The sequence below is a fragment of the Dipodomys merriami genome, unplaced genomic scaffold, assembly GCF_024711535.1.
Source record: "Dipodomys merriami isolate MVZ:Mamm:240054 unplaced genomic scaffold, mDipMer1.0.p SCAF_19, whole genome shotgun sequence".
In the NCBI taxonomy this organism is placed as follows: Eukaryota; Metazoa; Chordata; class Mammalia; order Rodentia; family Heteromyidae; genus Dipodomys; species Dipodomys merriami.
This window is the reverse complement of record NW_027203270.1, coordinates 10,956,966-10,972,573: the sequence shown is the minus strand read 5'-3', so window position 1 is coordinate 10,972,573 and position 15,608 is coordinate 10,956,966. Positions and strand designations below refer to the sequence as shown.

General features: G+C 45.4%; 1 protein-coding gene across 2 annotated transcripts; it reads left to right on the top strand.

The window, feature by feature from the left end:
- Positions 1–474: 474 nt before the first annotated feature.
- Positions 475–14,036, top strand: Rnf135 (ring finger protein 135). 2 transcript variants are annotated; one of them, XM_070027242.1, is made up of 4 exons: positions 475–904; positions 6,197–6,251; positions 6,346–6,435; positions 10,318–14,036. In XM_070027242.1, exons 1-4 carry the CDS (start codon positions 491–493, stop codon positions 10,845–10,847), a joined length of 1,089 nt encoding a protein of 362 aa, XP_069883343.1. In that variant the 5' UTR covers positions 475–490; the 3' UTR covers positions 10,848–14,036. The 2 variants fall into 2 exon arrangements, with proteins under 2 accessions (XP_069883343.1, XP_069883342.1); XM_070027241.1 differs by having other exon boundaries at positions 6,182–6,251.
- The last annotated feature ends 1,572 nt before the right edge of the window (positions 14,037–15,608 follow it).

Genomic DNA, 15,608 nt, shown 5'->3' with positions numbered 1-15,608 from the left:
GGTTATTTCTTTTCTTCTCTTTCTTCTCGCTCTCTGTCTGTCTCTCTCATCTTTTGGTCCGGGATCAGGACTCGAACTCTGTACCTCATGCTTTAATTTTCCCAACGGAGCCACGCCTCCAGCCCCTAGGGTAGCAACTTGAAAGCCTAGAGATCAGATACTCCCCACTCTTCTTTAATCCCTCTACTATTGTTCAGAGGGGCTGACAGTGGGCATATCCCGACACCTGAGTTCTCGGGGGGAAGCCTCTCTTTCTCCTCCTCCCATCAAGCTAAAGGGCGGCCTATGGAATACAGCGGGGTCCTCGCGGCTTCCGGGCGGCCGTCAGCCCGGTCAGCTCCGGCCCGAGGGCGGCGCGGGCTGAACCGCCGCGAGGAGCGGAAAAGGCATAGGGGAGGGGGGGGGGGAGTGGACAAAGGAAGGACGAGGGAGGAGCCTGGAGAGACATCGGCCGCCACTTCCGGGCCAGGGCGGTGGCGGCCGGGTCCCCATGGCTGGCCCGGGTTCCAGCGCGGCTATCCCGGTATGGCTAGCCGAGGACGACCTGAGCTGCATCATCTGCCACGGGTTGCTCTCCTGGCCCACCACGCTGGCCTGCGGCCACAGCTTCTGCCGGAACTGCCTGATGAAGACGTGGGGTGCCCGGGGTGCAGGCGTGGCCGGGCGTCCTTGGGCCTGCCCCACGTGCCGCGAGGGTGCGGCGCATGAGCCGCGGCTGTGCAAAAACACGCTGCTGCAGTACCTGGTGGACAAGTACAGCCGCGCCGCGCGGGAGCTGGAGGAGGGAGGGGAGCCCGCCGGAGGCCACGCCCACCGCGCAAGCGGAGGCCACGCCCACAGCCACGCCCACAACCTCGCCCAGGCGCTGGCTCCCCAGCCCCAGCGCTTCCGAGCGCAGCCGCGGGTAGGTAGGCTGGGCCCCGAGAGCTCCTTTCTGTGGCCTACCGCCTTCATCCTGCTCGCTGACCTTCTCTCCTTCTTCCCCTTCCCACTTTCACTTGCTCTAAAGAGAATCTAGAAATTTTAGATTAAGTGTCCAGGAGGAAAAAAAAACACCCTCCTTCCAGTCCATCCACCGAGGGCTTGCACCTTTGCAATATTTCTGCTTTGTTTCAGTTTCTCGACCATCTCTGTGGGGGGAAAAATTGATGTTTTACATTTCCTCACAATGAACTGATGATCCTCGCGCATGCCAGGACCACTTGAACCCCTGGCCCAGATTTTTTTGTCTTTTGCTTTAATTCTGCTTTACAGATAAAACCTGGGCTGTACGGGCTTGGCTCAAACTCCAAAAATCTGATGATAAGTGTGTATTCACACACCTGTATTATTATAAAAATTGACATTTTATAACTGTGATGATAAAAGTTGACATTTTAGCTGAGCCCTGTTGACTCATGCCTGTGAACCTAGCTACTCAGGAGGTTGAGATCTGAGGATCACTGTTCAAAGCCAGACTGGGCAGGAAAGTCCTGGAGACTCTTGTATTTACCAACAAAAAGCCAGAAGGGGAGCTGTGGTTCTCAAGTGGTAGCGAACTAACCTTGAACACAAAGTGTTCAAGCATCCAGGCCCTAAGTTCAAGCCCCAGGACCAGCATGCACGCGCGCGCGCACACACACACACACACACACACACACACACACTAAAAAAAGAAGACATTTTAACAATATTGTGTGACTGACACCACCACTATTTTCAAGATTTTTTTTTATCACCAGAAGCAGAGACTCTGTACCCATGAAGCAATAACTTCTCATTTACCCTCCTTTTAGATACTGCACACATCTAGTCTCTTTTTTGCTTCTGAATTTTCTTTCTTTCTTTCTTTTTTTTTTTTTTTTTGAGTCCTATCATGGGGCCTGATCTGGGCCTGGGCGCTGTCCCTCAGCTCTTCAGCTCAAGGCTAGCACTCTACCACTTGAGCCACAGCACCACTTCCGGCTTTTTTCTTTTTGCTTATGTGGTGCTGAGGAATCGAACCCAGGGCCTGAGGCATGCAAGGCAAGCGCTCTACCACTGAGCCACCTTCCCAGCCCCATTTTTTTTTTTTTGTCAGTCATGGGCCTGAACTCTGGGCCTGGGCACTTTCCCTCAGCTCTTCAGCTCAAGGCTAGCGCTCTACCACTTGAGCCACAGCACCACTCCCAGCTCTTTCTGCTTATGTGGTGCTGAGGAATCGAACCCAGGGCCTCATGCATGTAAGGCAAGCATTCTACCACTGAGCCACCTTCCCAGCCCAGAACTTAATTATTTTGTATAGTTGAATTATGCTGCACTGTATGGATATTTTAATATTGTTTTGATTTTTGGAGAGAGGGTCTCATGTCATACATACTGGCCTTAAACTGCAATTCTCCTGCTTCAGCCTCTTGAGTGATGGAATTACAGGCACTAACCACTACTCTCAGCAAGAATATATTCTGTGTGTGTGTGTGTGTGTGTGTGTGTGTGTGTGTGTGTTTTCAGGTCTTGGCGTTTGAATTCAGGGCCTGGGAGCTATCCTTGAGTTTATTCTTTGTGCAAGTCTAGTTGTTTTTCCACTTGAGCCAAGCCTCCAGCCCTACTTTTCTCTGGTTATTTTGAAGATAGACTCTAGTAGATTCTTCTGCCCTGGCTGCCCTCAAAACAATATCCTCGCCGGGCGTTGGTGGCTCACGCCTGTAATCCTAGCTACTCAGGAGGCTGAGATCTGAGGATCACGGTTCAAAGCCAGCCCGGGCAGGAGAGACCATGAGACTCCTATCTCCAATAAACCACCAGAAAACCGGAAGTGGCGCTGTAGCTCAAGTGGTAGAGCGCTCGCCTTGAGCTGAAGAGCTGAGGGACAGTGCCCAGGCCCAGAGTTCAAGCCCCACGACCGACAAAAAACAAACAAACAAACAAAAAAACAAAAAAACCCCAACAATATCCTCTGGATTTCAGTCATCTAAGTAGCTAGGAATATTAATGTGAGTCATCAGTACCCTAGCATACAAGTTTTTTTTTTCTTTCTTGGTGGCACTGGGGTTTGAACTCGGAGCTTTATGCTTGTTAGGCAGGTGCTCTACTGTTGGGAGCTGACAGTAAAGTTTAAAGGTCATCTTGACCCTGGTGCTCACTTGAAGGGACGTACAAGGAACTGGCTTACTTAGAAACACCAGGTGCCCAGGATTGCTTTGCTATGTCTGCAGAGTTTGTTTTACTTTCTACCAGTTGACCTTGTCTTGTTTTTACTGTACTCTGTTTTTACTGAAATTTTCCTTGTTTTTCTGGACTATTGTAACCTTATGTTACCTCTTGACTTCTAATAGTATATATTAGGGAAAGTTAAAAATGAACGGTGCTGCAGTCTTGAACTGCAGACCTCCCGACCCCATCCTTTGTCTTAAGTCTTTATTTTTCCGTCCTCACCCCCTAATTCAGGATTCCCTTTCGTTGCCGGCAGGCACCGGCACTTTACTAGTTGAGCTAGGATTCCAGCCCCTATTTTCTTTCTTCATTTTTCAGGAGAATGGGGAGGGGATTAACTCCAGGGCACCATGCATGCTAGGCATACCATCTTGTCTACCACTGAACTGCACCTTCAGCCCCTGAGTTAGGTGTTAGGTAAGAGTCTGTTTTGATTCTTTTGCCATGTGGACATAGTTTCCCTTTGAGCACTCCTTTCCCCATTGAATAGTTTTAGCACCTTAGTCAAAATTTTATTTGATTTATTATTATTATTATTATTATTTGCAACATTACAGTTAAAACTTAGGACTGTATGCTTGCTAGGTAAGCATTCTAAGTCTTGCTAGGTAAGCATCCCAGTCCTACAAAAATCATTTGACTGTTTATGTGAAGGTTTGCTTCTTGGCTCTTCATTCTTTTCTTTTTTCTTTTTTTCTTTTTTTGGATCTGGTCGTGGGGCCTGAACTCTGGGCCTGGGCATTGTCCCTCAGCTCTTCAGCTCAAGGCTAGCACTCTACCACTTGAGCCACAGCACCGCTTCCAGCTTTTTTCTTTTTGCTTACGTGGTGCTGAGGAATCAAACCCAGGGCCTCATGCATGCAAGGCAAGCGCTCTACCACTGAGCCACCTTCCCAGCCCTCTTGGCTCTTCATTCTAGTTCATTGCTTATATGTCTGTCTTTCCTCTGTGCCAATAACAGTGTTTATTGCTCCCTCTGTTTAGTGGGGTCTCTTGGGTCCAGTGTTTTGTAGCTCAGCTCTGCTCTTTTAAAGGTAGTGGGACAGCAGAACACCACAGAGATTGCTCAGGAGCTGAAAGAGTTGGCTGAAGAGCTGGTAGCCATTGTCAAGAGCCTTCAGAGGCAGAAACCCCTCTCTGGATCTGGAGCAGACAATGTCCTGAGAGAAGAAGTGATGAAGGAGGGGGATAGGATTAGAAACAGCTTGCAACTAGAGCAATATGACTGTTTTTGAAGTCAAAGACATAGACAAGAAGTTTCTATCTTTAACCATTCTGTTTATTACAAAACATGGTGGATGGCTGGAGGTATTCGGAAAGGTTAACTGGGCTAATTCATCTGTGAAACTTCATCTAACTAGCTCTGTAAGCAATCACCAATGATATCTAGGTCAAGAGATCTTCTAGGCCTTATTTTCATTGATTTTTTTTTGGGGGGGGGAAGGAGCAATACTAACATAGAACCCAGGGACATTGTACATGCTAGGCAAGTACTCTACTATTGAGCTATATCTCCAGATTTTGTTTTTCTGGGGAGCAGGACAGTCTTTTTTTTTTTTTTTGTCGGTCGTGGGACTTGAACTCTGGGCCTGGGAGCTGTCCCTCAGCTCTTCAGCTCAAGGCGAGCGCTCTACCACTTGAGCTACAGCGCCACTTCCGGTTTTCTGGTGGTTTATTGGAGATAGGAGTCTCATGGTCTCTCCTGCCCGGGCTGGCTTTGAACCGCGATCCTCAGATCTCAGCCTCCTGAGTAGCTAGGATTACAGGCGTGAGCCACCAGCGCCAGCGACAGTCTTGTTTTATAGTCCAGTCTAGTCTCAAACTGTTGATCTCTTGCCTCTGCTTCTGGAGTACTGGGATTACAGGCCTTCACTCTGGACAAATTCATTTCTGAGATGCATTATAATAGCTACATAAGTCTCTACGTTCAATTCCCAGTACTATAAAAAAATCTGGGGGCTGGGAAGGTGGCTCAGTGGTAGAGTGCTTGCCTTGCATGCCTGGGTTTGATTCCTCAGCACTACATAAGCAAAAAGAAAAAAGCTGGAAGTGGCACTGTGGCTCAAGTGGTAGAGCGCTAGCCTTGAGCTGAAGAGCTGAGGGACAGCGCCCAGGCCCAGAGTTCAGGCCCCATGACCAGACCCAAAAATAAATAAATAAATAAAAGAAAGACAACTATGAGGAGAGAAGGAGAAGAGAGGAGTGGAAAGAAGAAACAGAAGAGGACAAATCCAAATCTTCTATAACCCTACAACTCAGAAATAACCATTCCATGTATTTTTGCTGTTTTGCATATTATTTCAGACTGTTTTCAACTTTCAGACTGTTACCTTAATTTTGTTCTTTTTTTTTAAATTATATTTACTTATTTTTTGCCAGTCCTGGGACTTGAACTAAGAACTTGGGCACTGTCCCTGAGCTTCTTTTGCTCAAGGCTAGCACTCTACCACTTGAACCACAGGGCTACTTCTAACTTTTTCTGTTTATGTGGTACTGAGAAATGGAATCCAAGGCTTCGTGCATGCTAGGCAAGCACTCTATCACAAAGCCACATTCCCAGCCCTCAATTTTGTTTCTAGAAGCTTTCTTGGGAGCCAAGTGCTGGTGGCTTATGCCTGTTTTTCTAGCTACTCAGGAAGCTGAGATCTGAGGATCAAGGTAAGCCAGCCTGGGCAGAAAGGCCCATGAAATTTCCCATTAACCATCAGAAAACTGGAAGTGGAACTGTGACTGTGGCTAGTGGTAGAGCACAAGCCTTCAGGGAAAGCACCCAGGTCCTGGGTTCAAGCTCCACAACCCACAAAAATGCTTGCTTGGGATCTAGAGGTGTGCCTCAATGGTAAGCACCTGCCTAGCAAGCATTAGGCTCTGAGTTCAAACTCCAGTACTTCAAGCAAAACAAGTTTGCTCAGAGTTGAATGGAAACTTGTAAGTGGTGACAGAACTTGAATCTAATATTTGATGGGTTCTATGTGGGACTTCCATTTGTTATTTTATGATTCATCCATAGACCTCTCCACAACAGGAAAAATTGCAAAGAACTCTCACGTGGAATGAAGTTTCTGAAGAACAAACACAGGGTGAGTTGGTTTTTTATAGTAGAGTAGGATATTTGGATACCTTTGGTTTGTACTTTTCTGATGGGACTTTTTCTTTTTTGTTTTAATTCCTTAGTGGATGTGCTAGCAGTGCCATCATCTTCCATATGCCCACTGTTGGCCCAGAGCTTCCCAGCAACCAGGAGTGCCTCTCAATTTGCTCAGTGTAAGTATACAGACCTCTTAAAACTTGGGTTTGATATGCTGCAGATAGGTACTATGGGAATGTGTGTGTCCATCTTTGTCGCAAGGCCTATTTCTTGGCTTATGGCCTTTGGATTTGTTCGTCAGACCAGGCCCTTCCACATGTTGAGATGGACACAAAGGCAAAGAAGGCTGAAATTCCCCAATACCCCAGTCTAGGGCTCAGCTTGAAGCTTAAGTACATCGAGCACAGGCAATACTTGGGCATCTGTGATGGGGCCACCAGCCAATGGTCTGTTCCTTCATCTGTCCCAGTCTTTTTTTTTTTTTTTTGGGGGGGGGGTCCGGTCGTGGGGCCTGAACTCTGGGCCTGGGCGCTGTCCCTCAGCTCTTTTTTTAGCTCAAGGCTAGCGCTCTACCACTTGAGCCACAGTGCCACTTCGGGCTTTTTTTTCTTTTTGCTTATGTGGTGCTGGGGAATCGAACCCAGGGCCTCAGCATGCAAGGCAAGCGCTCTACCACTGAGCCACCTCCCCAGCCCCTGCCCCAGTCTTGTGAGCGTGGATAAGTCATTTCACCTGTTAGGGCCCTTGTTCCCCCCCCCACCTCACCATGAAATGGAGATGATAACAGTACTTTTGTGGAATTGCTGTGAGGGTTACATGAGTAGATGTGTGTGATGTATCATGGTATATGACAGCAGGCTTTTACTCACTTAAGCAACAAGGTGGGCTGGCCTTGTAGCTCTATGGGGGAATATGTGTTTGGTTGCTTGGTATGCATAAGTTCCTGAATTTTAGCTCTAGCACAATTTTTTTTAACAATCCATGTATGTTTTATTTTATTTTATTTTTTTCAAAATTTTTATTGGGATTAAGTGGTTACATAATTTCCCAAAGTTCACAGTATTGTGGGATAGTGAAGTTTAGTTAAAGTCACAAACATTCTAACTTTCATAGGACAAATTGTCTATTATGGTCTATAACATTTATGAGTTCGATGAGCTTTGTAATACAGTTATTTCTTCCACATTTTTTTTTTTTTTTTTTTTGCGTAGCATCAGCTGTTCCTTCTTTCCCATTTGTTCCCTCCTTCCCATCACTGCCATTGTGTTGCTTAGTTCATTTTGATCAATGTCCACTGCAGCTGATTGGTCCTGCTGTTATATGTTTTTCCCTGATTCCTTCTAGTTCTATGTCATCCTCCTGGTTTCCCTCCAGTGTGCACATATATACCATATATGTGATCAGCAGCATGGGGGTTATTTAGTAGTGATTCGACCAGATGAGTAGAAGTCCTTTGTTTCTTAAGTCTTGTTAATTTTGTCATATCACCTAACATTTTGGATTTAACATCCACTTATCAGGGAGACCATGTGCCGTTTGTCTCTTTGCACTTGGCTTACCTCGCTCAACATGATTTCTTCTAGCTCCATCCACTTCCCTGCAAATGCCATTATTTTGTCGTTTCTAATGGCTGCATAATATTCCATTGTGTATAGATATCACAATTTTTGGATCCATTCATCTGTGGTGGGGCATCTGGGTTGTTTCCATATTCTTGCTATTGTGAACAGTGCTGCAATAAACATGGAGGTCTAGCACAATTTTTTTTAAAAAAGGAAACAGGCTAATTATGTTATCACATGCCTGTAATTCCTTGTATTTGGGAGGCAGAAATCAGGAGAATCAATGTTTGAGGCCAGTATGGGCAAAAAGCTAAGGGGATTTTGCATCAATAAAAACCTGGTCATGGGGGCTGGGAAGGTGGCTCAGTGGTAGAGTGCTTGCCTTGCATGCATGAGGCCCTGGGTTTGATTCCTCAGCACCACATAAGCAAAAAGAAAAAAGCCAGAAGTGGCGCTGTGGCTCAAGTGGTAGAGTGCTAGCCTTGAGTGAAGAGCTGAGGGACAGTGCCCAGGCCCAGAGTTCAAGCCCCACAACCGGACCCCCCCCCCAAAAAAAAAAAAACCTGGTCATGGTGGTTTAAAGCAGCTAGAATATTTTCTTTTCTTTGTTGGTCATGGGGCTTGAACTGTGGGCCTGAGTGCTGCCCCTGAACTCTTCAGCTCAAGGCTAGTGCTCTACCACTTTGAGCCACATTGCCACTTCTGTCATGGTGATTTATATCTGTAACCCCAGCTAAATGTGGTAGGTGTAGGTAGGAGGCTCAAGGTCTAAGGCTGGGAAAAAAGCATGAGACCCCATCTGAAAAATAAATAACGGAAAAAAGGGCTGGGAGTATAGTAAAGCACTTGGCTACTAAATGGGAGGCCCTAAGTTCAAGTCCTAGTGCCACCAAAAAAAAAGTAGATATATTGTGAGTGTATATTCATATATTTATACACACAAAAATACACATATGTATTTGTGTATACACTATTGTCTATACATAAAAACATATATTTATGTATACAATATACATATTCATACATATACACATACATACATACATATATATACACACATATAATATATACAAATGAATGAGACATGGGCCATCATGTGAAAGCTGAAGATTAGGAGAAGACTGTTTGGTGATGGGAACCAGTGGGAAGGTGAAAGGAGAGTGAAGGGAGGTGTATAGTCTATATATGTCACATGCATATATGAAAATAGTATAAACCTGTTAAAATTGTTTAGAAGGGTGGGAGAGGAATAATAGAGGGAATGAATTTGATCAAAGCATATCACATGCATGTATGAAAAAAATCAAACAAAACCCTTTTGTACAATTCAAATAAGCTAATAAAAATGAATAAATAGCTGTGTACAGTGGTTCACACCTGTAATTATAGCTACTGTGAGGACAGAGATTGGGAGGATCACAATTCAAAGACAGTTCAGGCAAAAATATTGAGAGACCCCCTCCCATCTCAACCAAGAAGAAGCTGGGTGTAGTAGTAAGCACCTGTTATCCTAGCTACTCAGTAATTGTTAAGTAGGATTGTGGTCAGGTTGGTCTAGGTATAAATGTAAGACCCTATTTGGAAAATGTTGATAGCAAAAAGGGCTGGAGGAGTGGTTCAACTAGCAAGTGCAAGGCCCTGATTTCAAACCCTACTACGGGGGCTGGGAAGGTGGCTCAGTAGTAGAGCGCTTGCCTTGCATGCCTGAGGCCCTGGGTTCGATTCCTCAGCACCACATAAGCAAAAAGAAAAAAGCCAGAAGTGGTGCTGTGGCTCAAGTGGTAGAGTGCTAGTCTTGAGCTGAAGAGCTGAGGGACAGTGCCCAGGCCGAGTTCAGGCCCCACGACCGGATCCAAAAAAAAAAAAAAGAAAGAAAGAAAGAAAGAAAGGCAAACCCTACTACTGCCAAAAATTAAATAAACAACCCCCACAAATGGTCCTAGCTACTAAGGAAGCTGAGCTCCAGAGGTTGGTGGTTTGAAGCCAGCCCAGATAGAAAAGCCCTTGAACTTCATATACAAAGTAACCAGCAAAAGGCCAGACTGGAGGCATGGCTTAAGGTATATAGCACCAGCCAAGCAAGCAAGCTAAGTGAACATAAGCTTGGGTTTGAACTCCAGTACCAGCACATAAACAAACAAACAAAAAGAAATAGCTGAGAGATACAAACAGCCACGTTCATTACTCATAAATCACAGAGGCATTGAGAACTGCAGGAGTTGACCGTACTGTGTGAGATTCGGGGTTAGCTTCCTGAAAGGTGGGTAAGCAGTATAGGCAAAAATCAGAGTAGGAACAAGTTACCTCTGATAGAAGGCATGTAAAGAAAATTATAAGTTTATATGTCAATATTTATGGCCTACAACAAGTAAATTATAGAGCATCATCAAAAGCAGTGAAAGATTTAATGCTACCTTTTGCAATTGGATAACTTTTCAGCATGTATGATCAAAAGCTGACCTGCCATGTTCTTATGGTGTTGATTTTTCTCCCTAGGGGCCATCTATCCAAGCTTTGACTTGAGGAGTCTCTCCTCTAACCTGGAAGTATCTACAGATTGCCGGACAGTGACTGTATCTCACTGGCCACATTCCTATCCCTGGAGACCCGAGAGGTTTTCTAATAGCCAAGTCTTATGTTCCCAGGCCCTCTCTTCTGGGCAACAGTACTGGGAAGTAGACACTAGCTCCTGTAGCCACTGGGCTGTTGGAGTGGCTTCCTGGAGCATGAACCGGAACTGGATGCTTGGAAGGACTATGGACTCTTGGTGTATAGAGTGGAAGGGCACTGGCCAGTTCTCTGCATGGACCAACGTTAAGAAAATCAGCCTTGACTCAGACCAGCCTAAGGTGGTGGGCATTTGGCTTGACCTTGAGGAGGGCAAGCTTGCCTTCTATTCAGTGGACAATCAGGAAAGGCTTCTGTATGAGTATGAAGTTTCCATCTCTTCTCCTTTGCACCCTGCCTTCTGGCTATATGGTTTAAATCCTGGAAACTCTCTGACGATAAAGCAAGTCAAGGCATAAAGGTTCCTTAGGGGTTAAAACACACCAGCTTCTCCATTTCTTTCCCTGCCTTCAAGCAGGATGGTAACTTGACAAGAAATCTCACTTTGGGGGCTGGGAATGTGGCTTAGTGATAGAGTGCTTCCCTAGCCTTCATGAAGCCCTGGGTTCAATTCCCCAGTACCACATAAACAGAAAAAGTTGGAAGTGGCACTGTGGCTTAAATGATAGTGTGCTAGCCTTGAGGAAAAGAAGCTCAGGGACAGTACCTAGGTCCTGAGTGCAAGGCCCATGACAGGCAAAAAACAACAACAACAAAAAACCTCACTTTTAGCTAGGGATGTGGCTCAATTGATAGATAAATGCTTGGCAAGCACAAAAGCTCCTAGTTCAAACCCCAGCATCTCCAAATCAAATAAAAATACAGCCAGAAGCTGGTAGCTCATGCTGTAATCTTACTCAAGAAGCTGAGATCTGAGGATCAAGGTTTGAATCAGCCCAGACAGACAAATCTGAGAGACTCATATCCAGTTAGCCAGCAAAAAGCCAAAAGTGGAGATATGGTAGAGAGCCAGACTTGAGTGAAAAAACCAAACAAGAGTAGTAAGAGGTCCTAGAGACAAGCCCCTATATAAGCAAAAATTAATTAAGAATAAAAGATTCCTGGGGCTGAGAAGATGGCTCAGTGGTAGAGTGCTTGCCTTGCATGCTTGAGGCCCTGGGTTCGATTCCTTAGCACCATATAAGCAAGAAGAAAAAAGCCGAAAGTGGCGCTGTGGCTCAAGTGGTAGAGTGCTAGCCTTGAGTGAAAGAGCTGAGGGATAGTGCCCGGGCCCAGACTTCAGGCCCCATGACCGGACCCCCCCCCAAAAAAAACCCAAGAATAAAAGATTCCTTTGAATTGTGATGCTCTACTTGTAGTTGCATCTCATTAAAAAAAAATTGCATTTTGAGGCTAATCTTTTTTCATGGTACAAGATTGAGGACATTGAGCCCTAAACCTATCAAAGAAATAACTGACCTCTGACCAGCTCCTGGGAGATGACTTCTCTGAGGGGTAAGGACTGTCCAGCCTGCAGATCAGGCTGTATAAGCACATGACATCATTTGGTAGAAGACACCCCAGACAGATAAGCTTTCCATCAGTTTCCAGGGCCCTCTGTCTGCCCGTACTGCACTTGCATGGCCCATGAATGATGTTATGAATAGCTGGATGGACCTTGGCAGAAAAAAGGTTCCCTACCTCTGATGCTGCCTAATAAGTGTGCCTTCATTTTCCTGGAAGCTTTGCGCTAAGTAGTAATACCTTGGTATCAACAGGATGGGAAACTCAGCCTTGTGGCCAATGACACAGGCAGACATGACTGGCCCTCAATAAATGCTCTGGGCACCATGGCTAGGGTGAGCTTTCCTTGGTAGCAGAACTCCATGAATGTTCCTGCACATCCCACTGGGAGAATTACCTGTTGGGTTGTTTTCATGACTCTGCTGGGAGAGGATGAAGGTGAGATCTCCTATACCCTGTTCTGAATAAGTTAGTTTTACTGCTGCTTTTATTCTGGAGCTTTGTATTGTAATAAGCTAGAACTATGAGTATCACAGTTTTGCCATGCTCAGTTGAGTGCTTGTAATGAATCACTTAGGGACTTCCAAAGAAAAGAAGCATGGATTACTTATCAATTGCTGGGTAATATTATAAATTTACTTTGTGTGTGTGTGTGTGTGTGTGTGTGTGTGTGTGTGTGTGTGTGTGTGTGTGTGTGCGCACGTGCTAGTCCTAGGGTATGAACTAAGGGCCTGAACTGTCCCTGAGCTTTTTATGTTCAAGGCTACTGCTCTATCACTTGAGCCACAGTTCTATTTCTTGCTTTTTTGTGGTTAAGACTCTTATGGATTTTCCTGCCAGGGCTGGCTTTGAACTGTGATCCTTAAATGTCAAACTCCTGAATAGCTAGGATTACAGGGGTGAGCCACTGGTGCCTGGCACTATTTCTTTTAGTTAAAACAACACGAAAGTGTGAGGTGCAGATGGCTCATGCCTATAATCCCAGCAACTCAAGAAGCTGAGATCTGAGGATAGTGATTTGAAGCCAGCCTGGGCAGGAAAGTTCCATGAGATTCTTTATCTCCAATTAATGACCCTCAAAAAAGAAAAAGCTGAAAATGGAGCTCTGGTTCAAGTGATAGAGCCTCAACCTTGAACAAAACACCTAGAAGAAAGTGCTCGGGCCCTGAGTTCAAGCTCTGGTATTGGCAACAACACAAAACCAAAAAACCAACAAAAATAATGTACAAACTGGGTTTGTGGTGGTAGAGCACATGCCTTTAGTGTATATAAAGATATGTATAAGGCTCTGGATTAGATGCCGAGCACTGTGAAAAAGTCAAAAAAACAAAGCAAAGAAACAACACCCCCCCCAAAAAAAAAACAACACCCCACATTGATTAGCTCTTGATCTCTATTGGTCAAATCAGGGCACAGATTCACTGTGGCATCTGCTTCTGAGTCTCACAAGCTACAATTAACTTGTGTGCTTAGGGCTGCAGTGTCCTCTGAGGCTCAGTTGGGGGGAAGATCAGCCTCTATTCTCACTCTGTTACTGGCAGCATTGGTTTCCTTTCAGTTATTAGACTGACAATGTCAGCTTTTTTTGTTGGTTCTTGGCTGGAGGCCACCCTCAGTTTCTTACTCCGCGATTTTTGCTTCTTTGAAACCAGCAAGGGAAAGTCTCCTAAATGGACATGGAAATCTTATATAATAACAAATAAATACATAATTGCATATAGCCCATCGGTCTTTGCTTTATTGTTTGCTTAAAAGCCAGTCGAGGATCATACCCACATTCAAAGAAGCAAATAAGTAAAGGGCACAAAGACCAGGAGGCAGGGACCAGGGAGTCTGCCTGGCAGTTTGTCTTGTACAGAGTTTCAGTTCTAGTTGGGAAAAACCATTTTATTATATAACAAAACACATATGGAGCCTAAAAACCCTTATTAGCTACCACTCAGGTAAAGAAGTAGAACCCTACACTGATCACTTTTGTGCCTTTCCTTCCGTTTTATATTTATTTATTTTTGTGCTGATATTAGGCCTACGTGCTATCCTTTAACTGTTTGGCTCAGTCTGGAGCTCTGCCACTTGAGCCACAGTACCACTTGTGGTTTTTTGCTAGTTAAGAGTCTCAAGAATTTGTCTGCCCAGGGGCTGGGAAGGTGGCTCAGTGGTAGAGCGCTTGCCTTGCATGCCTGAGGCCCTGGGTTCGATTCCTCAGCACCACATAAGCAGAAAAAAAAAAAAGCTGGAAGTGGTGCTATGGCTCAAGTGGTAGAGTGCTAGCCTTGAGCTGAAGAGCTGAGGGACAGCGCACAGGCCCAGAGTTCAGGCCCCACAACCGGACCCAAAAAAAAAAAAAAAAAAAAAAAGAATTTGTCTGCCCAGGCTGGCAGATCTTATTCTCCTGAGTAGCTAAGATTAAAGGTGGAAGCCACAGGTGTCTGGTGGGGCTTTGACCTCTGGGCCTGGGCATTGTCCCTGAGCTCTTCAGCTCAAGGCTAGCGCTGTACCACTTTGAGCCACAGTGCCACTTCCAGTTTTCTGGTGGTTAATTAGAGAGAAGAGTCTCATGACTTTCCGATCTGGGCTGGGTTTGAACAGTGATCCTCAGATCTCAGGAGCTAGGATTATAGGCGTGAGCCACTGGTGCCCAACTTATGAATATTCTTGAAATGATAAGTCAGTAGAATTATTCCACCAGATCTGTCGATTGGCTGTGAGCCTCTTCTCTTCAGGCTCGATGGGCTTTATTCTATCCCTAATGGTCAAAGGAAGCTGAGGCCCACACAGAATTATCAGTTTGTGTAGGGTCAAGTTGGTCATGGTAGAAGTGGGACTAGGTCTACTTTCCCTTCTCTTTGAGTGTCTAATCTTCCTGCTACATTCTGATAAGATTCCACACTGAGACCAGAACTTGGTCTTCTCCATTGATGGAACACAGCTACCCCTGCAGTCATGAGGCTCTTATTTTTCTGTGAGCGTTAGTGGTTGGGTTGTCTAACTAGGAAGAGGACTTCTCTCTTGGTGTTATGTGTTATTAAAAGACTCTCAGGCTGGTTGCATGGCTTATACAGGAGAGTGCTTGCCTCGCATGGGTAAGGCCCTGGGTTCAATCCCCAGTACCTTTCCCTTGAAAAAATGATTCTCTGTTCTTTCTGTATCATGGTATGTTTAGGTGGCCAGTTTGGCCTTGATGTTTGCCTTTTGTATAGAGATTAAGAATTGAGCCGGGCGCTGGTGGCTCACCCTGTAATCCTAGCTACTCAGGAGGCTGAGATCTGAGGATCGTGGTTCAAAGCCAGCCCGGGCAGGAGAAACCGTGAGACTCCTATCTCCAATAAACCACCAGAAAAACGGAAGTGGCGCTGTAGCTCAAGTGGTAGAGCGCTCGCCTTGAGCTGAAGAGCTGAGGGACAGTGCCCAGGCCCAGAGTTCAAGCCCCACGACCGACAAAAAAAAAAAAAAAAAAAAGAATTGATTTCTGTTAGTTAAATACTGTGTTCTCATGGGAATTGGATAATGAGGTCTCTATGATAGCTCTCTGCCAGCCACATGATTTCTCCAAACTGGAGCCAAAACACAAGGTCACAAAGGTGGGAATGGACATTGCCACTTTTGGGTCCCTTGCTTTTGTTCCCTTTTTACTATCAATACCTCCCTTCCAGTACACCAGAAAGTGACACTCTTCCTTAATCAAAACATAACATTCTCCATAGAAAAAAATATAG